The sequence below is a fragment of the Mobula hypostoma genome, chromosome 2 (genome assembly GCF_963921235.1).
Source record: "Mobula hypostoma chromosome 2, sMobHyp1.1, whole genome shotgun sequence".
Classification (NCBI taxonomy): Eukaryota; Metazoa; Chordata; class Chondrichthyes; order Myliobatiformes; family Myliobatidae; genus Mobula; species Mobula hypostoma.
The window spans coordinates 204,012,354-204,036,418 of NC_086098.1; the positions used below are offsets into that span (position 1 = coordinate 204,012,354).

Here is a 24,065-nt window from a genome sequence, read left to right on the forward strand (position 1 = left end):
CAAAAAGGACAGGTTGCACTTGAATCCCAGGGGGACCAATATCCTGGCGGGGAGCTTTGCTAAGGCTACTAGGGAGAGTTTAAACTAGAACTGTTAGGGGGTGGGAACTGAACTTTAGAGACTGGGGAAGAGGTGGTTGGCTCACAAATAGAGAAGGCTTGGAAACAGTGTGGGAGGGAGGATAGGCAGGTGATAGAGAAGGGACACGCTCAAACCGACAGTTTGAGATGTGTCTATTTTAATGCAAGGAGTATTGTGAACAAAGTGGAAGAGCGCAGAGTGTGTATCAGTACTTGGAGCTATGATGTGGTCGCCATTACAGATACTTGGATGGCTCAGGGACAGGAATGGTCACTTCAAGTGCTGGGTTTTAGATATTTCAGAAGGGACAGAGAGTGAGGCAAAAGAGGTGGGGGGCGTGGCACTGTTGATCAGAGATAGTGTCACGGCTGCAGAGGGATCATGGAGGGATTGTCTATGAAGTCTCTGTGGGTGGAGGTTAGGAACAGGAAGGGGGTCAATAACTCTACTGGGTGTTTTTTATAGGCCACCCAATAGTAACGGGGATATCGAGGAGCTGATAGGGAATCAGATCCTGGAAAGGTGTAATAATAACAGAGTTGTCGTGGTGGGAGATTTTAATTTCCCAAATATCGATTGGTATGTCCCTAGAGCAAGGGGTTTAGATGGGGTGGAGTTTGTTAGGTGTGTTCAGGAAGGTTTTTTGACACAGTATGTAGATAAGCCTACAAGAGGAGAGACTGTACTTCATTTGGTATTGGGAAATGAACCTGGTCAGGTGTCAGATCTCTCAATGGGAGAGCATTTTGGAGAAAGAGATCATAATTCTATCTCCTTTACCATAGCATTGCAGAGAGATAGGAACAGACAAGTTAGAAAAGAGTTTAATTGGAGTAAGGGGAATTATGAGGCTATCAGGCAGGAACTTGGAAGCTTAAATTGGGAACAGATGTTCTCAGGGAAAGGTACGGAAGAAATATGGTAAATGCTCAGGGGATATTTGTGTGGAGTTCTGCACAGGTACATTCCAATGAGACAAGGAAGTTATGGTAGGATACAGGAACCGTGGTGTACAAAGTCTGTAGTAAATCTAGTCAAGAAGAAAAGAAAAGCTTTCAAAAGGTTCAGAGAGCTAGGTAATATTAGAGATCTAGAAGATTATAAGGTTAACAGGAAGGAGCTTAAGAAGGAAATTAGGAGAGCCAGAAGGGGCCATGAGAAGGCCTTGGCGGGCAGGATTAAGGTAAATCTCAAGGCATTCTGCAAGTATGTGAAGAACAAGAGGATAAGACATGAAAGAATAGGATCTATCAAGGGTGACAGTGGGAAAGTGTGTATGGAACTGGAGGAAATAGCAGAGGTACTTAATGAATACTTTACTTCAGTATTCACTAAAGAAAAGAAACTTGGTGACTGTAGTGATGACTTGCAGCAGACTGAAAAGCTTGAGCATGTAGATATTAAGAAAGAGGATGTGCTGGAGCTTTTGGAAACCATCAAGTTGGATAAGTTGCCAGGACTGGATGAGATGTACCCCAGGCTACTGTGGGAGGTGAGGGAGGAGACTGCTGAGCCTCTGGCGATGATCTTTGCATCGTCAATGGGGACAGGAAGGGTTCCGGAGGATTGGAGGGTTGCAGATGTTGTTCCCTTATTCAAGAAAGGGAGTAGAGATAGCCCAGGAAATTATAGACCAGTGAGTCTTACTTCAGTGGTTGGTAAGTTGATGGAAAAAATACTGAGAGACAGGATTTTGGAACATTTGGAGAGGCATAATATGATTAGGAGCAGTCAGCATGGCTTTGTCAAGGGCAGGTCTTGCCTTATGAGCCTGATTAAATTTTTTGAGAATGTGACTAAACACATTGACGAAGGTAGAGCAGTAGATGTAGTGTATATGGATCTCAGCAAAGCATTTGATAAGGTACCCCATGCAAGGTTTATTGAGAAAGTGAGGAGGCATGGGATCCAAGGGGACATTGCTTTGTGGATCCAGAACTGGCTTGCCCACAGAAGGCAAACAGTGGTTGTAGGCGGGTCATACTCTGCATGGAGGTTGGTGACCAGTGGTGTGCCTCAGGGATCTGTTCGGGAACCCTTACTCTTCATGATTTTTATAAATGACTTGGATGAAAAGGTGGAGGGATGGGTTAGTAGGTTTGCTGATGATACAAAGAAGTGTGGAGGCCTGTCAGAGGTTACAGCAGGACACTGACAGGATGCAAAACTGGGCTGAGAAGTGGCAGATGGAGTTCAACTCAGGTAAGTGTGGAGTGGTTCATTTTGGTAGGTCAAATATGATGACAAAATATAGAATTAATGGTAAGACTCTTGGCAGTGTGGAGGATCAGAGGGATGTTGGGGTCTAAGTCCATAGGACGCTCAAAGCAGCTGCGCAGGTTGACTCTGTGGTTAAGAAGGCGTACGGTATATTGGCCTTCATCAGTGGTGGAATTGAATTTAGGAGCCAAGAGGTAATGTTGCAGCTATATAGGACCATGGTCAGACCCCACTTGGAGTACTGTGCTCAGTTCTGGTCGCCTCACTACAGGAAGGATGTGGAAACCATAGAAAGGGTGCAGAGGAGATTTACAAAGATGTTGCCTGGATTGGGAAGCATGTCTTATGAAAACAGGTTGAGTGAACTCAGCCTTTTCTCCTTGGAGCGACGGAGGATGAGAGGTGACCTGATAGAGGTGTATAAGATGATGAGAGGCATTGATCGTGTGGATAGTCAGACGCTTTTTCCCAGGGCTGAAATGGCAGCCACAAGCGGGCACAGGTTTAAGGTGCTTGGGAGTAGGTACAGAGGAGATATCAGGGGTAAGTTTTTTCATGCAGAGAGTGGTGAGTTCGTGGAATGGGCTGCTGGCAACAGTGGTGGAGGCGGATACGATAGGGTCTTTTAAGAGATTTTTGGATAGGTACATGGAGCTTAGAAAAATAGAGGGCTATGGGTAAGCCTAGTAATTTCTAAGGTAGGGACATGTTCGGCACAACTGTGTGGGCCGAAGGGCCGGTATTGTGCTGTAGGTTTTCTATGTTTCTGTTTTTATATCTATTCAAATGGAACAAAAGGGAAAAAAATGTGAAATAATATAACCTAATCAATCGATAAATGGACAATAACTACACAGGGGGAAAAAAACTGACCTATTCATTCACCAGCCCCTTCAAATAACTTAAAAGCAACAGAAATTTATTTTGAAAAACCTTCAAATAAAACAAAGCATGATGAAAGAATATCAGATTAATCACCAACCTTCCAAAATTCTAGACTTTTTTCCATAACTGGATATGATGGAAAGAACACCAACAAACCACTTGGCACCACTCTACATAGATTTACTAGAAGTAAAAAATGTTGAACAAAATTACTTGATAAAATACGTGTTCTGAGAAGTACGTTAATGTATGCTTTCCAATTATTTTTGCAATGTTAGTCATGATTCACTTCAAAAAGTTTTCTTTATTAGTTCTGGAACACAAGCACACACAGAAAAACAATTCTATGAAACTGTATAGAAACAAATAACATTCATGTTCTGTTACGAGAATGAAATGTTCAACTTCAAGGAAAGTTTGTCACAGTACACAGAAAGCAAATAGAGAGGAAGATAGCACACAAACTTGAGATCAAAGGAGAAAGAAAGCTAAAAGGCAGGTTGCATATTTCTACATTTATAAAAAAAAGCTGTATGCCTTACATTTAACCTGGTATTTCAAAATTCAATTCAAAATCTGAAAGGAGGCAAGGCCTGCTTCATTGAAAAGGTCATCTTTTTTTCAGCATTATGTTTTCTCCCAGCCACAAAGCCCACAGGCCCCATTATCAGGACGACTTTGTACCACAGCAACCCCCAATTTCAATTCATCACACACCTTCAAGCTATTCCAACCTAAAGACTTATTCTGAGTTCCTCAGACATGCTCCTCATAGAGTAATACTCCATTATCTTGCCTGCACTAATCACTTTATTCATCAAGAGAGAAAGAAAGACTGTAATTTCTGTTTTGAGGACTTGACATATCGTCACCTATCTTGAAAACTAGACATCTGGAATGTAATGACTGAAACAGTCTGAAAAATAAAACTAGCAGTTAATGTATACAAGAGCTATCTCTCTATAGTTAGAAACACTACCTATGTTTAAAGTATTAGTAAAGGTGACTATAAACCTACTAAACGTTAAAGTCAATCTGGGTTACTTATCTCCATCAATGAAGGAAATCTTCTCCCCATAACCAGCCAGCACCACATGTAACTAATACACTTGAATCTTAACTTTCCTATGAAATGATATATGAGTAATTAGGAATGGATAACAAATCAAAACAAAAGCTACTTACTCATTGTTTTTCCTAGGGAAGACATATACTCAGGTGAAAATCTAAACAGGGAGAAAAGTGCCCATTACTAAAAGCCATGAAGCTTTCTTTATATATATTTACATTTTAGAACATAAGAAATAGGAGCAGCAGTAGGCCATTTAGCACAACGAGCATGCTCCACAATTCAATAAGAATGGTTGATCTGGCCATGGACTGATCTCCACTTATCTGCCTTTTCCCCTTAACCCTTAATTCCCCTACTATCCAAAAATCTATCCAACCTCATCGTAAATAGATTTACTGAGGTACCCTCCACTGCTTCACTGGGCAGAAAATTCCAGATTCACCACTCTCATCCTCCTCATCTCCATCCTAAATCTACTCCCCTGAATCATAGTCCAACCCCCCCATCTCTGGAATCAACCTGGTGAACCTCCTCTGCACCGCCTCCAAAGCCAGTACATCAGACCAGAACTGCACGCAGTACTCCAGGTGTGGCCTCACCAGTACCATGTACGGTTGCAGCATAACCTTCCTGCTCTTAAATTCAATCCCTTTTTCTTCTTCTTCTTGTTTTACGCTGGTTGGCACCCAGCTTAATGGTGCATTACTGCCACCTTCTGCTCCAGAGTGTGCAATAGACTTACATTCCAAATTCCTTCATCCAATCATACACACACACATACCCTAACCTACATTTTATCCTCCCACCCTAGTTCCCTATTCCTGCTTATTCATCATATCCTATACAATTCAGTCCCTCTAGCAATGAAGGTCAATATTCCATTTACCTTCTTGATAGTCTGCTACATCTTTATATACTAATGCATTTTAATTTTGATATAATAAGATAAAGTAATAAACTGTTGGCCAAAGAAATCACCGTTGGTGCTAAAATGATCTGATAAAAATAAACACAATCTCAACTGACATACAGAAATGCTAAAATAACAAGTACCAAAATAACTACTTATAGATAGTGTGGCTTTAGGCATTTAACTCACACCTTTTTTTAAACTACAGTATTTGTGATGAGTGTACCTAAAACTATACACATAGCAGGTGTTGGATTAGGGTGTAGAACCGTTATTTTTCTAACAACTTTCTTGTAGTTTAACTTTCCTATACTAGCTCCTATTTTTATACAATCACCTATATACACTGATTTTTCAGTGAATTTTCCAGTAATTGTGGTACAGTTGTTTCTGTATTTTTTTCCTAAAGGTTTCTCTGTTTTTTTGTAGCAGGTCTCACACCATTTGAATCTGGCTATTTCAATTCCTATCACTGGAATGGTGTTTTTTTTTAGTTGGAGCTAGCTTTTATAGAGGATGACCACAACGTCTTTTTTCCGTCAGCTCTTCTTTGTAACAAGGGGAATTGAGTACAAGAGCACAGAGGTCCTTCTGCAGCTGTACAGGGCCCTGGTGCGACCACACCTACCACACCTGGAGTACTGTGTGCAGTTTTGGTCTCCAAATTTGAGGAAGGACATTCTTGCTATTGAGGGAGTGCAGCGTAGGTTCACAAGGTTAATTCATGGGATGGCGGGACTGTCATATGTCGAAGGATTGGAACGACTGGGCTTGTATACTCTGGAATTTAGAAGGCTGAGAGGGGATCTTATTGAAACATATAAGATTATTAAAGGATTGAACACGCTGGAGGCAGGAAGCATGTTCCTGCTGATGGGTGAGTCCAGAACCAGAAGCCACAGTTTAAGAATAAGGGGTAGGCCATTTAGAATGGAGTTGAGGAAAGACTTTTTTACCCAGAGAATGGTGGATATATGGAATGCTCTGCCCCAGAAGGCTGTGGAGGCCAAGTCTCTGGATGCTTTCAAGAAAGAGATGGATAGAGCTCTTAAAGATAGCGGAATCAAAGGTTATGGGGATAAGGCAGGAACTGGATACTGATTGTGGATGATCAGCCATGATCACAGTGAATGGCGGTGCTGGCTCGAAGGGCCGAATGGCCTACTCCCGCACCTATTGTCTATTGTTATTATTTTGTAACACTTAATAAAACAGTTGTAAGGAACAAGTTTTTGACTTCTGAAGAAACTCTGGATAACAAAAACACCAGGAGCCAACACAGGGGATTGCAGTAAATGCAATGTATTTGTGCTCTCTATATTGTGGAGTGCCAGTGGTAAACTAAATGCAGACTAGTATCTTTTCAAAGCAAGCATCAAAACAGTAAGGGCAGAGTTCCACTGTCCCTTATCTTTAGCCTCAACAGCTTCTGCATATAAAGAATTACCTTTACATTTTTTGCAAGATTCCACCACCAGATATTGTACTTAGTCCTCTCCTCTCTTGGCACAGGGTCTCCCTGCTCCAAATATTCTGTCCCTACCAAGTATTCAACTGCAAAAGATTCAGCACAGACACTTTCATCTTGTCCCTTCTCACCACAGCTTATTCTTATGGTAATACTCTACTACAGATATTACTTTAATTCCATTCATGCCACAACCTTCTCTCAAATTTAATTCATTTTTTTCTCATTCCCCGTTCTGACAAATGTCCTTCAACCTGAAATATTGACTCAGTCTTTCCACAGATGCTGACCAACCTGTTGAGTGTTTTATGCATTTTCTACTTTTATATCAGTGTAATGCTCTGGTTCAGATTTTTACTGTTCATCATCATCATAGGCATCCGTTAGTCTCATGAGACCATGGATTTGCGCCTTGGAAGGTTTCCAAGGGGCAAGCCTGGGCAAGGCTGTATGGAAGACCAGCAGTTGCCCATGCTGCAAGTCTCCCCTCTCCACACCACCCATGTTGTCCAAGGGAAGGGCATTAGGACCCATACAGCTTGGCATCGGTGTCGTCGCAGAGCAATGTGTGGTAAAGTGCCTTGCTCAAGGATATACACACACTGCCTCAGCCAAGGCTCGAACTAGCGACCTTTAAGTCACTAGACGAACGCCTTAACCACTTGGCCACGCGCAATTTTACTGTTATGCTGTATGTATTTCATTTAGCAGTTCTGTAATAGCAGTCTGTTCTGTTTTCAGCTTGTTTGGGTTATTGTTGAAGGTAAGGGATGAGGAGAAATGTGTACCATCCAATTCGGATGGTAGAGCTGAGGGGAGGTTTCTCTGGTGAGGGATACTAAGGTTGGGCTTGGGACTTTTGTTCAGCGGGAGGTGAAGAAAGAAGATGCTGGAGAGAAGACGTCGTAGGATTTCGACCCGATGGGACCGTGATTCGATGAAGCCAGGGCGAAGTCGATCGATGATCAGTGAATATGACAAGACTTTGAGCTCCAACTTCTGCACATTTCACTGTTTAATTAAAGCAGGTTCATTTCTTCTTGTTTTCTTTATTAACCCTTTAGTTAAGATTCATAAATATAATTACTTGAATCGTATGTGGTATACGTCCTAGGAAGAGGCGCAGTCGACGTTTCGGGCCAAGACCCTTCATCAGGACTAACTGAAAGAAGAGCTAGTAAGAGATTTGAAAGTGGGTGAGGGAGGGATGGAGCCAAGAGCCGGACAGTTGATTGGCAAAAGAGATATGAGAGAATCATGGGCCAGGAGGCCTAGGGAGAAAGATGGGGTGGGGGGGGGGAACCCAGAGGATGGGCAAGGGGTATAGTCAGAGGGACAGAGGGAGAAAAAGGAGAGAGAGAAAAAGAATGTGTGTATATAAATAAATAATGGATGGGGTACAAGGGGGAGGTGGGGCATTAGCGAACGTTTGAGAAGTCAATGTTCATGCCATCAGGTTGGAGGCTAGCCAGACGGAATATAAGGTGTCGTTCCTCCAAACTGAGTGTGGCTTCATCTTTACAGTAGAGGAGGCCGTGGATAGACACATCAGAATGGGAACGGGAACAACAGGAATTCTGCAGATGCTGGAAATTCAAGCAACACACATAAAAGTTGCTGGTGAACGCAGCAGGCCAGGCAGCATCTCTAGGAAGAGGTGCAGTCGACGTTTCAGGCCGAGACCCTTCATCAGGACTAACTGAAGGAAGAGTGAGTAAGGGATTTGAAAGTTGGAGGGGGAGGGGGAAATCCAAAAGGATAGGAGAAGACAGAAGGGGGAGGGATGGAGCCAAGAGCTGGACAGATGATAGGCAAAAGGGATACGAGAGGATCATGGGACAGGAGGTCCAGGAAGAAAGACAAGGGGGGGGGGGGACCCAGAGGATGGGCAAGGGGTATATTCAGAGGGACAGGGGGAGAAAAAGGAGAGTCAAAGAAAGAATGTGTGTATAAAAATAAGTAACAGATGGGGTACGAGGGGGAGGTGGGGCATTAGCGGAAGTTAGAGAAGCCGATGTTCATGCCATCAGGTTGGAGGCTACCCAGACGAATGGGAACGGGACGTGGAATTAAAATGTGTGGCCACTGGAAGATCCTGCTTTCTCTGGCAGACAGAGCATAGGTGTTCAGCGAAATGATCTCCCAGTCCGTGTCGGGTCTCGCCAATGTATAGAAGGCCACATCGGGAGCACCGGACGCAGTATATCACCCCAGCCGACTCACAGGTGAAGTGTCGCCTCACCTGAAAGGACTGTCTGGGGCCCTGAATGGTGGTGAGGGAGGAAGTATAAGGGAATGTGTAGCATTTGTTCCGCTTACAAGGATAAGTGCCAGGAGGGAGATCGGTGGGGAGGGATGACTGGACAAGGGAGTCGCGTAGGGAGCGATCCCTGCGGAAAGCAGAGAGCGGGGGGGAGGGAAAGATATGCTTAGTGGTGGGATCCCATTGGAGGTGGCGGAAGTTACGGAGAATTATATGTTGGACCCAGAGGCTGGTGCGGTGTAGGTGAGGACAAGGGGAACCCTATTCCCAGTGGGGTGGCGGGAGGATGGAGTGAGAGCAGATGTGCGTGAAATGGGGAAGATGCGTTTGAGAGCAGAGTTGATGGTGGAGGAAGGGAAACCCCTTTCTTTAAAAAAGGAGGACATCTCCCTCATCATTTTCGTCAATGAACGAGGGAGATGTCCTCCTTTTTTAAAGAAAGGGGCATCCCTTCCTCCACCATCAACTCTGCTCTCAAACGCATCTCCCCCATTTCACGCACATCTGCTCTCACTCAATCTTCCCGCCACCCCACTAGGAATACTTGTCCTCACCTACCACCCCACCAGCCCCTGGGTCCAACATAAAACTCTCTGTAACTCCCGCCACCTCCAGCGGGATCCCACCACTAAGCACATCTTTCTCTTTCCCTCCCCCCCCCCGCTTTCCGCAGGGATCGCTCCCTACGCGACTCCCTTGTCCATTCGTCTCCCCACCAATCTCCCTCCTGGCACTTATCCTTGTAAGCGGAACAAGTGCTACACAAGCCCTTACACTTCCTCCCTCACCATCATTCAGGGCCCCAGACAGTCCTTCCAGGTGAGGCGACACTTCACCTGTGAGTTGGCTGGGATGATATACTGCGTCCGGTGCTCCCGATGTGGCCTTCTATACTTTGGTGAGACCCGACACAGACTAGGAGATCGTTTCGCCGAACACCTACGCTCTGTCTGCCAGAGAAAGCAGGATCTCCCAGTGGCCACACATTTTAATTCCATGTCCCATTCCCATTCTGTTATGTCTATCCACGGCCTCCTCTATTGTAAAGATGAAGCCACACTCAGGTTGAAGGAACAACACCTTATATTCCGTCTGGGTAGTCTCCAACCTGATGGCATGAACACTGACTTCTCAAAGTTCCACTAATGCCCCACCTCCCCCTCGTACCATATCCATTATCATTCTTTTTCTCTCTCTGTCCCTCTCACTATACCCCTTGCCTAAACTCTGCGTTCCCCCCCCACCCCTTTTCTTTTTCCCTGGGCCTCCTGTCCCATGATCCTCTCATATCCCTTTTGCCAATCACCTGTCCAGCTCATGGCTCCATCCCTCCCCATCCTGTCTTCTCCTATCATTTCGGATCTCCCCCTCCTCCTCCCACTTTCAAATCTCTTACTAACTCTTCTTTCAGTTAGTCCTGACGAAGGGACTCAGCCCAAAACGTCGACTGTACCTCTTCCTAGAGATGCTGCCTGGCCTGCTGCGTTCACCAGCAACTTTTGTGTGTGTTGCTTGAAATTCCAGCATCTGCAGATTTCCTCGTGTTTGCGTGGTATACTTCCCGTTATTTCGTAGCACTAATTTCTAACAGGGTAGCAAATTACACAACATTCACACAAACCAGGGTTTGGGGTGGGAGAACCGTCTCAGTCTCATGGATTTGGTGGGACTGGAGAGTGTCTTCCCATGACTTATGCCGCCAAGGAAACCGGGGGGGGGGGGGGGGGGGTTTCCATCAGATTTATAACATATGCAGTTTTTTTTGATTTTCAAGTTTCCACATTTGTTATGGTACAGGCACACAGGAATCCAGATCTGAATTCAAGATGTCTTCTGCAGATTCTGTTGCCATTGCAAATGAGCAACCCGCACTCCCACTCTATGAATCAGGGCAATGATGATGAATTTATAAATTTCTGACTAACTATACTGGAAAAAAATTCTGAGTCACAAAGACTAAGCGCGCATAAGACAGTGAACAAATCTAGTTTGAAAATTAATGTACCTGTCTGTAACATTTTAAGTAAATACTAACAGTATTTTACTCGCAGCCTACCTTTTGTTATATGCAGAGCTCAACTGGACTCCATCAGGGCCTCTTGGAACAATCCCAATCCATATCTGATGTTTGTCAATTACATGAGGATTTTCCAGTCTTACAGGGAAAGGACTTAAGGAGATAATGGCAATATTAATATAGATTTACTATTGTCGTATACTTACCTTTTTGTTCTAAGAATAAAGATTTAACACTTACAGTAGTCATCAAAAATTAAATATTAACAAAATTCCAGGGTTATCAGAAGGCATCTGTTAGTCTTGCGAGACCATGGATCTGCGCCTGGAAAGTCTTCACTCTCCAGGGCGCAGGTGTGGGCAAGGTTGTATGGAAGACCGGCAGTTGCCTATGCTGCAAGTCTCCCCTCTCCATGACACCGATGTTGTCCAAGGGAAGGGCATTAGGACCCATACAGCTTGGCACCAGTGTCGTCGCAGAACACTGTGTGATTAAGTGCCTTGCTCAAGGATACAACACACTGCCTTGGCTAGGGCTCGAACTCATGACCTTCAGATTGCTAGTCGAACGCCTTAACCACTTGGCCATGTGCCCACACTCCAGGGTTATACATGCATTATAATTTACATGCATTAAAAGGCAAAAGTCTAGGGGTAACATGAGGGGGAACTTCTTTACTCAGAGAGTGGTAGCTGTGTGGAACGAGCTTCTAGCAGAAGTGGTTGAGGCAGGTTCGATGTTGTCATTTAAAGTTAAATTGGATAGCTATATGGACAGGAAAGGAATGGAGGGTTATGGGCTGAGTGCAGTTCGGTGGAACTAGGTGAGAGTAAGCGTTCAGCATGGACTAGAAGGGCCGAGATGGCCTGTTTCCGTGCTGTCATTGTTATATGGTTATATAATGGAGATATTCATTAAAAGAACTTTCCCTCATTTAGATAGCGATTTATTTGGAATACGTCACAGGGTATGTATGTTAAAAAAATGAGATCACTTCTAATTTCCTGTCATGACAAACATCTGTATAATGCAAATGAGTATAATTATTTCAAAATACCAAGCTAATTTTTTTACATACATAATGTGGATTAAAAATTAGATTCTTTAACTCTTTATAATTTTTGAAACAGTATCAAAAAAAATTGAATGTTTAGACCTATTGAACTTTAAGTATTAAATTTATTTTGTACATCTAGAGTGAAAACAATTTTTAGTTGGAAATGTTGTGACAAAGGAAGGCAAGTGGTTTAGTAATACATTTCTACATGCTTCAATGACCATACTCACATTTGCATTTCTGATGTGAAAGAGGACAGTGGAGAAAGAGTACCACTTGTGAGGATGATGGATCGAATTCCCTGACGAACCAGCTCAGCCATACTGTAGCCAGGGCAGAAGCACCAATAACTTAAAATTTTTCCTGTTAAAATGAAGAGCCCAACATATTAATGACTGATGACTGCAATAAATTTAAATACATCTGGAAAAAATGCTACGCTGTATATTTGCAGCTAAATTAAAAAAAGACACCAAATAAATAACTTGTCTTAGCACTTTGTATATCCCCTCTATAATTTTAATACTGAGGAGTGTATTCAAACAAAAGTCATATACTGTACTATCCTGACACAAGTATACCTTAGCTTATTGTTTTACTGGTCCTAAATACTGTTACTATCACCAGAAGGAATACAGGAGTTCAAGAAGTTGGTTCACCATCCACCAACTTCTCAAGGGCAGTTAGGGATGGCAACAGACATTGACCTTGCTTAGGAATACCCTCACATCCATTGTTTGAATAAAAACAAATGACAATGATAATGATAACTTCTGCGCAAAGTTGTGAATGACATGTCTAGTATAATCGGATACAGAATTTTTTCCACTACGTACAGGTACCTTTAACTGGACACAAACAATATATCTGAATATTAATTTTACACAGATGTATTTTAATATGAGTAACATGCAGAAATGTTTTTTGTCAATATTTTAAAGGTTAAAGTAATAAAGTCTTCCCTTTAGTCTATAAACTACACATCACCAAAATGTATAACAAAAGGTCTTAAAGCCATTCATTAGCACAGTATTAATAAAACACAAGAAAGATGTCATTAAACAATACAGCTATCAGCAGACCACTTGTTCCTTTCAGACACCCCTCTAATACCTTCTTCTTTGGCGACTTGTCCAATTCCTGTTAAAAAAGAAAGTATTTTCTGTATGATAAATGTACTCCCTGTGACTTAAGTATCTTCATGCTCCATGGGAAGAAATGCCTCCTTATTTTCCGCCACAAAAGTTTGTGAACTTTAAATTGATACTATGAAGTTTTTGTAACTCCAACCAGCATGCAATCTTTTCCTATTGTGAAATCAAAACCCTTCAACGAGTTAGATACACTTGCACTGTTTGGAATGTAGCTCCCCACCTGATTTTGAGTTTCTGAAAATGGTTCGTTACACAAACAACAGCATGAACATTTTATTTCTAGGATAGAAGATAGCTTGATTTACTGATTCACACTACAAATACATGCAACTAGAAACAATATAATTAGTGAATTGTTACTCCAGCAATAGTACTGCAGCTGTCGCCACCTGACCAAGGCTGTACAGCAGTATTAAATGAGAAGCAACTTAAACATATCTCAAAAGTAGGTTGCATAAATCATTCCAAGCCCTACATATGACTGTATTCCATTGGTGAATTTTAAAAGCAGGGGTTTCAAACACCACTAAGTACCACGTACGAAATAATGCTCACAGGACTGATTGAAACACTTGATGATTTATCATTGGAATTACATAAAGGCCATTTTCTGGCAAATTAAAAAAATCCCGTTTAAGATTATGCTTAGTTTGAAAACTGAATACTCTGCTTTTAATTTGTTTCACACAGAGTCAGATTTTAAAAAAACCTAAAACTCAACAAAGCAAATTCAGGATCTGGCTATATTTTTCTTGGCTTTATGGTATACTTCAGCTCAATCTCCCTTCTCATCATATCATCTGCCCATGTAATTCTCAACAGCTCTGTAATAATGCCACCTTTTCTTCACTCATGTTTCTCTCCAAGAGGCAAGTTGCATGAAGGATTTACGCTCAGTGATCACTTTAATAGGTACACCTGTTCTAATCAGCCAATCATGTGGCAGCAACTCAGTGCATAAAAGCATGCAGACATGGTCAAAAGGTTCAGTTGTTGTTCAGGTCAAACATCAGAATAGGGAAGAAATATGATGTAAGTGACGTTGACTGTGGAATGATTGTTGGCGCCAGATGAGGTGGTTTGAGTATCTCAGATTCCTGGGATTTTCACACATAATATTCCCTAGAGTTTACAGAGAATAGTGAGAAAAACGAAAAAAAGAAATCTTGTGAGTGGCAAGTCGGTGGGTGAAAACACCTCGTTAATGAGAGAGGTTGGAGCAGACTGGTTCAAGCTGACAGAATAGCAACTGCAACTCACTTAACCATGTGTTACAACAGTAGTGTGCAGAAGAACATCTCTGAAGATTGATGCTTTATACATCCCAAAAGAAATTAAAGTGTCACTGTTGCACTACAAGTGCACATATATACAAATATACAAATATTATGAGATAAGTAAGAAAGAATAAAATTAAGTTACCTCAAACAGTCTAACAAGAGGTGGTCATCACTCCCCTGGCTATAGGTTGACTCATTATAGAGCCTAATGGCCGAAGGTAAGAATGACCTCATATAGCGCTCTTTGGAGCAGTGCAGTTGTCTTAGTCTATTAGTAAAAGTGCTCCTCTGCTCAGCCAAGGTGGCATGAAGAGAGTGAGAAACTCCAGAAATGCCAGGATTTTCTATAGGGTCTTTTGTTCTACCGCAGCCTCCAGTGTGTCCAGTTTGACTCATAACAGAGCCAGCTTTTCTAATCAGCTTATTAAACCTGTTGGCATTACTTGTGTTGATGTCATTGCCCCAGCACACCACCACATAGAAGATTGTACTGGTGACAACAGATTGGTAGAACACGTGAAGGAGAGGCCTACATACTCCAAAGGACCATCAGTCTCTTCAGGAAATAGAGGTGACTCTGGCCCTTCCTGTACACAGCCTCTGTGTTGGTGCTTCACTCAAGTCTGTCATCCAGGTTCATCTGCAGGTACTTGCAGATCCTCACCACATCCATGTCCACACCATCAGGAGTACAGGGAGCAGTGCAGGTTTAGTCTTCCTAAAGTCCATCACCAACTCCTGTGTCTTGATCTTCTTTCTCTGATGTTGACCTACAGATGATTCAGCTTGCACCATTTGACAAAGTCCTCCACCAGGGCCTTGCATTCCTCCTCCCTTTATACACCCAGCATTTCGAATCTTGAAGTGGATGGGCTACATCAGCAGAAGACCACACCAGGTTCCACTCCCATTTCTAGATTTACTTTTGTTAGCAGAGACTAATGCTTTTTTCCACAAAAGACTGAGGAAAAGGTGAAGCTTTTACAAACGTACATTCTGAAAAGTAATTGTACGGAAGAATTATTGAGGTCAGTGGTATGGGTGGTACTTTGCTACTATTGTATATTCTATTCAACAAGATTGTTAATTTCTCTACATCATAATCTTCTAGCACTTCATACAGTTCAATCAGAATGTTATCTGGTCCTGATGATTTCTCTTTTGCATTTTCTTCATAGCATGTTCCACTTCTTCTTTCAGTATTGCTGGGCCCTCATTGTTGTTGCCAATATCAAAGTCGTCCTCTTGATCTTTGTCATGGTATAGGTCTTTGATGTATTCTGACCATCTTTGCATTATTTTTCCTTTTTCTATAATTGTAGAGCTGTCTTTTGCTTTCATACATCCTGTTGTTGCCCAGCTTTTCTTCTGATTTGTGACTTCTTTGATCTCGTCGTGCATACGTTTGCAATTGTTCTATTAACTCACATTTGTCCTTAAGCCACTCTTCTTTTGCTTCCTTGTACTTAGTTGTTATCTGTCCATGCAAGGATATGTAGGCTTTTTCATTTTCCTTACATTTTCTTCTTTGTTCCGTTAAGATTCAGAATTTCTTCTGCCATCCATTTCTTTTTAGCTATTTTCTGTTGTTTGGGAATCACCTCTTGTGCTCCTTGTGTTAAGCTGTCTCTGAGGTTTTCCCATTGCTGTTCTATAATAGTGATGTTTTGTAGAGCCTCGAATTTGTTCTTCACTGTTATTTAGAATTCATTTTTGATGTCACTGTTTTTCTCAAAAGTCCCAAATTCAGCTTTGGCTCTACTCTTGGTCTTTTAAGCTTTCTGAGTCTTAGGTACATCACACTGATTATTGGTACGTGATCACTGTAGCAGTCTGCACCCGGATATGTTTTGCATGATTTCACAGCATTTCTGTACATTCTCCTTATAAGAACATAATCAATCCCCTGGGTTCTTCCATGTCCATAGTTTCCTCGGGTGTTGCTGAAGACGGTATTACCAATTATATAATCTTTTTCTGTGACCCATGTAGCTAGTCGTTCACCTCTCTCATTTCTATCACCTATGGCGTAATGCCCAATACTGTCCTCGTCCTTGGTCTTACTTACTTTTGCATTGATGTCACCTTGAATAACAGTATTTTCTGAACTTTTACATTGTCTTAATGCTGTTTCTGGTTCAACATAAAATTGATCGATGCTTTCATCAATGCTATCTGCTGTTGGGGCATAAACTTGAACGATGTTAATGTCAAGAGGTTTTGCATGTAGTTTCACAAGTAACATCCGATCTGATATTGTCCAATACCCTTTTATTGATTTTGCATGTTCTTCATCTAACATAATTCCAACACCTTTTTCATGTATTTCTCCTCCAGAGTAAATGATGGTATATCCCTCTGAGCTTGTTTTACCAGCTCCTTTCCACCTCATCTCACACATTCCCAAGATACCGGAAGATCTTTTAAAGACAGTATTCATTGCACTGACAAAGAAACCAGGTGCAGCAGACTGTGGACAACACAGAAGAATTAGCTTAATGAGCCACCTCACTAAAATTTTACTTAGAATCATCATGCTCAGAATAAGAAACAAAATTAAACCAGAGATCAGTGAAGAACAGTGTGGCTTTGTCGAAGGCAAAGGAACATCAAACGCCACTTATATTCTCAGGAATATTATCGAAAGGTCAATATAAGTACAAGAAAACCTATATTTCTGTATCATCAACTACAGAAAAGCCTTTGACACAGTGAAACACTAAGTCATCATGAAGATGCTTAAAGATATTAATATCGACAGAAAAGATCTAAGAATAATCAGGAATCTCTACTGGCAACAAAGTGCAGCCATTCAGATAGAGAATGAGATTGGTGAATCTGGTGAATATCAGCCAATAAAGCGAGCAGTCAGACAGGGTTGCATTCTATCACCAGACCTGTTCTCCCTGTACAGTGAAAACATCATGAGAACCATACAAAACCTACCTGGAATAAGTATAGGAGGATACAATATCAACAACCTCTGCTATGCAGATGATACAGTACTGATAGCAAACGGTGAAGTAAATCTACAGAAACTAGTATCTACCATCAACACAGAGAGAGAAAGACTTGGCCTAACCGTAAACAAGAAGAAACCTGAAGTAATGGTAATACCAAAGAAACCTGATATCCCAAACTGTAGGATCGTATTGGGAAATGAAGTCGTGAAACAAGTTCACAACTTTAGGTACCTTGGATCATGGGTAACATCGGATGGCAAATGCAAAACAGACATAAAAGCAAGAATAGCAATGGCAAGAACAGCATTTACAGAAATGAGAAACATCCTAACGAACAAGAAAATAGCAATTGACATCCGCCTTAGAACTCTTAGCAGCTACATTTTCTATATTGATGTATGGCTGCGAGTCATGGACCATCACAAATGTAATGGAAAAATGAATCAATGCAGCAGAGATGTGGTTCCTCAGAAGAATGCTATGCATATCATATACAGACGGGATAACCAACGAAGAAGTTCTACAGAGAATGAAAACAAAACATACATTACTTAAAAAAAATCAGAAAACAGCAATCAAAATTCTTTGGACACATCATATGAAGACAGACATTAGAACATCTAGTTATAACCGGAAAGCTGGAAGGAAAAAGCAGAGGCAGACAGAGAATGAAATGATATTTGGAATAACATCATGGTTAGAAGCAGGGGAGGCAACAACTACAATTCGGAGGGTTAGGAACCGTGATGCAATCGCCCACACCGAACTGCAAGGCACCTGAATGGTATGGGTGGGTCTTGACGGCAAAGGGAAGAAAGATGGAAAAGTCAAAATGAAAAATCATAATTATAGGACAGTCACAAAGAAATAAAACCCTATAAATAAATCATCCAAAAATGTCATTCTTTCACCACTTAGGCACAACAAATTCTGTGTGTACCATTCAAAAAAATGCACTGTAGTTACTCAGCTAGGCCACTCCATGTCTTGGCTTCTACAATCAAGAACAAGGGCAGGGTTAGGTCGACTTGCAGGTTGATGACACAAAGGTTGGAGGTGTTGTGGATAGTGTGGGGACTGTCAGAGGTTACAGCGGGACATTGATAGGATGCAAAACTGGGCTGAGAAGTGGCAAGTGGAGTTCAACCCAGATAAGTGTGAAGTGGTTCATTTTGGTAGGTCAAATATGATGACAGAATATAGTATTAATGGTAAGATTCTTGGCAGTGTGGAGGATCAGAGGGATCTTGGGGTCCAAGTCCATAGGACGCTCAAAGCAGCTGCGCAGGTTGACTCTGTGGTTAAGAAGGCGTATAGGTATTGGCCTTTATCAATCATGGAATTGAATTTAGGAGCCGAGAGGTAATGTTGCAGCTATATAGGACCCTGGTTAGACCCCACTTGGAGTATTGTGCTCAGTTCTGGTCTCCTCACTACAGGAAGGACATGGAAGCCATAGAAAGGGTACAGAGGAGATTTATAAGGATGTTACCTGGATTTGGGAGCATGCCTTATGAGAATAGGTTGCGTGAACTCAGCCTTTTCTCCTTGGAGCGACGGAGGATGAGAGGTGACCTGATAGAGGTTTATAAGATGATGAGAGGCATTGATCGTGTGGATAGTCAGAGGCTTTTTCCCAGGGCTGAAATGGCTGCCACAAGAGGGCACAGGTTTAAGGTGCTTGGGAGTAGGTACAGAGGAGATGTCAGGGGTAAGTTTTTTTTACGCAGAGAGTGGTGAGTGCATGGAATGGGCTGCTGGCAACGGTGGTGGAGGCGGATATGATAGGGTCTTTTAAGAGACTTTTGGATAGGTACATGGAGCTTAGAAAAATAGAGGGCTATAGGTAAACAACAGGAATTCTGCAGATGCTGGAAATTCAAGCAACACACATCAAAGTTGCTGGTGAACGCAGCAGGCCAGGCAGCATCTCTAGGAAGAGGTACAGTTGACGTTTCAGGCAGCCTGAAACGTCGACTGTACCTCTTCCTAGAGATGCTGCCTGGCCTGCTGCGTTCACCAGCAACTTTGATGTGTGGGGCTATAGGTAAGCCTAGTCATTTCTAAGGTAGAGACATGTTCGGCACAACTTTGTGGGCCAAGGGGCCTTTATTGTGCTGTAGGTTTTTTATGTTTCTAAGTTGCACATCCTAGCTTGGAAATAAAAACTGGATGCCCACCTGCAGCAACAAACCAAACATGAACCAACTTGATGAAATATTCTACTTCTGTTTGGGAATACTGAAAATCATTTTACTAATTGGAGACAAATTACATAAAAGAAAATAAAATTTTGTTAGCAACTTCTTGGATCTTTTAGAATATTTGCTTTGAAGTACAGATGTTTGTTGCAAGTTCAGAAACATGGCAATTATTTTGCACACTTTCAGACCTCACAAGCAGCAGATGATTAAACAGAAGTAAGTTATTTTTTACAATGGTACTGTCCTGCATTGGTAGTTAAATTATTCCTATAGATTTGTACCGTGTTTTCTTGTAACCGATGAAGTCCATAAATCAGTTCTCTGCTGCTTCTTGTTCCCACTGTTATCTGGGTGTATGTGAACCTAGTGAAATTTAAAACTGCATTTATTTGTACAGCAGTGAAACTGATTTGGCAGTTATTTAAACAATGAGAAAACAAAGTTATGAGCAAACAACAAGGATAATACAGTGCCATCAACATTTTAAGTTGATAATAAATTTACATGTGGTAATACAGCGGATTCTGGTTAATTAGGACACATCAGCATCAGTACATTTTGACCCAAGTAAGTGCCTGCTTCAATTTGCTAAGTTTTCATTAAAATAAATAAAAAGGTATTAAGAAAAAAGGCAAACTACTATTTAACTAATTAACAAGTTATGTATTTAAATAAAATACAGAACTAATTAGAACACTACAGTACTATAAAACTGTGAGTTGGTTCCTACCAGTTATTGATAGAGGAATTCATCTGGTGTTTGCTGCCCTATTCTTTCAATCGACTCTACAATAAGTCTACAGCAGATATGATCTCATTGGCTGTTCATGCGGCCTTGGATCACCTGGATAATACTTATGTCAGGTTGCTATTTATTGACTACATTTCCGTGTTTAATACAAACATTTGTACAGGTCTGATCAGAAAACTCCAAAACCTGGGAGTATTGTGATCAGTTTTGGGTACCTTATCTATGAAAAACTGTGCTGATATTAGAGGGGTCCAGAAGAGGTTCACACGAATGATTCTGGGAACGAAAGAGTTAGCACATGTGGATTGTTTGATGGCTCTGGGCCTGTACGCGCTGGAGTTCAGAAAAATGAGGGGGGACCTAACTGAAATCTTTCGAATTTTGAAATGCCTGGATAGAGTGGATCTGGAGAAGATGTTTCCTATGGTGAGGACACAGCCTCAGAATAGAGGGACATCCATTTAGAACAGAGATGAGGAGGAATTTCTTTAGGCAGAAGGTAGTGAATCTGTGGAGTTCACAGCCACAAACAGCTGTGGAGAACAAATCATTGAATATATTTATAGCGGAGGTTGATTAGTCAGGGCATTAAAGGTTATGAGGAGAAGGCAGTAGAATGGGATTGAGAGGGATAATAAATCAGCTGTGATTGAATGGTGGAGAAGACTCTATGGGCCGAATGGCCTAATTCTGATCCTATGTCTTAGATCTAAAATCAGCACGGACACCTAGTGCAGATAATGGACTGCCTTCATACCATGCTTTCAATGATTGCATCTTCCAAATCTTCATTTTCATTGTAACATTCAAGATGATTGTTAACACCTTCAAATTCTTCGTAGTTCCTAACATGAAGTAGTGAAATTGTTTCAGTTTGCCTCTCAGCCGTTTCTGGCATCTCCAAGCCTTAATGCTTGAAATCGCAGTCAGCCACACAGTTCTGAATTGTCTTACTGCTTATTTCTCGCCAACTATCAGTGACAAATATCACTACTTTTTGAACACAAACACACACAAGTGATGCTATTTAAAATCTGTAGGTTCTAAGCAAAGTGTAGTCTCTAATGGCAATGAAGTTGTAGGTGACTGAGGATAGTTTGAAACTGCTTGGCAACAGTTTCCCAATTAAGTGGCATAATGTTCCATACTGCATTCAGACCATCTATAAATTTATACTGCACATTTCCCATGTACATCATTAAGGATGTCAATATGAGAATTGACTATTTTATTCCAAGAAAAGTGTCAAGCTGCCGTTTCCACTGAAGTTGCAGCTCAGATTTAGTGGTTCTTTGAGTTGTTTTCTTAGGTTCATAGGCATGGTTTTGCTAGGACAAGGAAGGAAGTTAGGGGTCAGATTCGGGCTTAGGGACTGGAATGTAGGGGAATGAGAGATCAGCTGGGGTCTGAGCCTCCACTCCACATTTGAAGGCCAGTGACATGGATGTGGGACATTTGTGGTCAGATGTCGGGCCAGCAGACCAATGCAGGTAGACACTCCCCCCCACCCCCCCACAACTACCCTCACAGGGTCAGCAAGTTGTTGGAGTTCCATGTGAACAGCAGAAATGAGTCTGATGAATGTGAACAGCAGAAATGAGTCTGATGAGCCCCTGGGTTCGTGAATGGGTGAGTCCAGATTTCAAGACCTAGTGTTTGGTGTCCTGTTATTGGCGAGTCTGGTGTTTTAAGGCCTACTAGTTGGTGACTGGCCAGTCTTGGGGTCAATGCCTAAGGTTCAAATTGGAAGTCCCGAATTCAAGAGATTCTGCAGAGAGTGGTGCGGACAGCCCAGCGCATCTGTAGTTGTGAACTTCCCATGATTCAGGACATTTACAAAGACAGATGTGAAAAAAGGGCTCAAGGATCATTGGGGACCCGAGTCACCCCAACCATAATCTATTCCAGCTGCTACCATCTGGGAAACAGTACTGCAGCATAAAAGCCAGAACCAACAGGTTCCGGGACAGCTTCTTCCACCAGGCCATCAGACTGATAAACTCACACTGCTTTGAGTTTATTTCTATGTTATACTGACTATTCCATTTATTATAAATTACTATCTTTGCACATTACACATTTAGACGGATACATAATGTAAAGATTTTTACTCCTCACGTACGTGAAAGATGTAAGAAATAAAGTAAACAACCCATATCTGAATAAATAACCCATATCTGAAAATCTTTATGAGACCATTGTGGAAGTCAATAGCCTGTAAGTGTGTCCTGGGGGGGGGGGAGGGGGGCGGGTGGGGAGGGTGGTGGTGGTTGGACCACTTTGTACTGTATGTGTGTGGGTGGGAGGTCGGAAGGCAGCTTATTTTGCTAGTGTTGTTTTGTTGCTTGCTGTGTTCTAAGTATTGTGAGCATGCTATGTTGGCACTGGAAAGTGTGGCGACACTTGCAGGCCGCCTCCCGCACACCCTCAGGTGTGTTTGTTAATACAAGCAGTGCATTTCACTGTACATTTTGATGTACACCTGATAAACAAATTCGTATCTTGAATATTGAAAAAAAAGTCACAATAGTCATGATCACTTACCTGAATACGAACATTTAATAATCTTAAAAATAAAGTAAAATTCAATAACCTTGTAATGTTTGGCTGCATTCAGTCCCATTGTGTCTTGGACACCACCTTCAGGGGGATCTATGCAAAAAACAATCTGGAAAAAAAACTTATTTATCAGTAAGACTGACTTATTACAATAACACTGTAGTATCACCAACTCTAATAATAGATGGCATGGGAGGTACAGATGCTGCCTCACGGCTTTGATGCTATCTTACAGTGCTGCACATTTCCCCCATCACTATGTGGATTTTACCTGGGAACTCCAGTTTCCTATCACCATTGCTGGGACATGCAGGTTGAGAGGTTAAATGGGCAATGTAAATTATCCCTAATGTAGACAAATGGTTGGAGAATCATGTAGAGTTGCTGGGCACGTAAAATAATATGTTACACCAAATAAGTGGAGGTATTGAGCAACACACTCAAAATGCTGAAGGAAATCAGCAAGCCAGGCAGCATCGATGCAGGGAAATAAGCAGTCACCATTTTAGGTCAAGGCTCTTCAACAGGACTAGAACAGAAGAGGCCAGAAGCTGGAATAAGAAGGTAGGGGGAGGGGAAGAGTACGAGTTGACAGGTGATATGTGAGACCAGGTGAGGGGGAGGGGGGATGAAGTGGAAGAGAGAGAGAGAAAGGGCTGAAGATGACTGAATAATAGGTGAGGACAGTGGACAATGGAAGAAAGGGAAGGAGGAGCAGAACCAGTGGAAGGTGAGGAGTAGGGGTGAGAGGATAACCAGAATGGGAAAAAGAGAAAAGGAAGGACGGAGGAGAAATTACTGGAAGTTAGAGAAATCGATATTCATACCATTCATTTTAAGGCTACCTGGACATAACATGAGATTTTGCTCCTCCAACCCCAAGTTTGGCCATATCACAACAGTAGAGGAGGCCATGAACAGATATGTCAGTATAGGAATGGAAAGTCAAATTAATACGCATGGCCACTAGATCCTGCATTTTGCAAAAGACTGAGCAAAGGTGCTTGACCAAACGGTCCCCCAACCTGCATGGGGTCTCACCAATGTAGAAGAGGCTACACTGGGAGCAATAGACACTGACCGACTCACGGGGACTTTTTGGGACCCTGTATGATGGCGAGGGAGGAGATGCAGGGGTAGGTGTAGCACTTGTCACAATTGCAAGGAGTAAGTGCCAGGAA

General features: G+C 42.0%; 1 protein-coding gene across 9 annotated transcripts in view; it reads right to left on the reverse strand.

Moving 5' to 3' along the window:
- rtel1 (regulator of telomere elongation helicase 1) overlaps window positions 1–24,065 on the reverse strand; it is a 205,793-nt gene that overhangs the window by 125,962 nt on the left and 55,766 nt on the right. For all 9 annotated transcript variants that reach the window (XR_010017115.1, XM_063041434.1, XM_063041430.1 and 6 more), the window contains 6 exons: window positions 22,919–22,993; window positions 19,856–19,937; window positions 12,204–12,336; window positions 10,956–11,069; window positions 4,372–4,412; window positions 3,284–3,369 (listed from right to left, as the gene is read on the reverse strand). Coding sequence is in view for 8 of the 9 variants with exons in the window: in XM_063041434.1 (XP_062897504.1) it covers window positions 3,284–3,369; window positions 4,372–4,412; window positions 10,956–11,069; window positions 12,204–12,336; window positions 19,856–19,937; window positions 22,919–22,993 (531 nt within the window). In the remaining variant the exon portion in view is untranslated. The remainder of the gene's footprint in view (window positions 1–3,283; window positions 3,370–4,371; window positions 4,413–10,955; window positions 11,070–12,203; window positions 12,337–19,855; window positions 19,938–22,918; window positions 22,994–24,065) is intronic.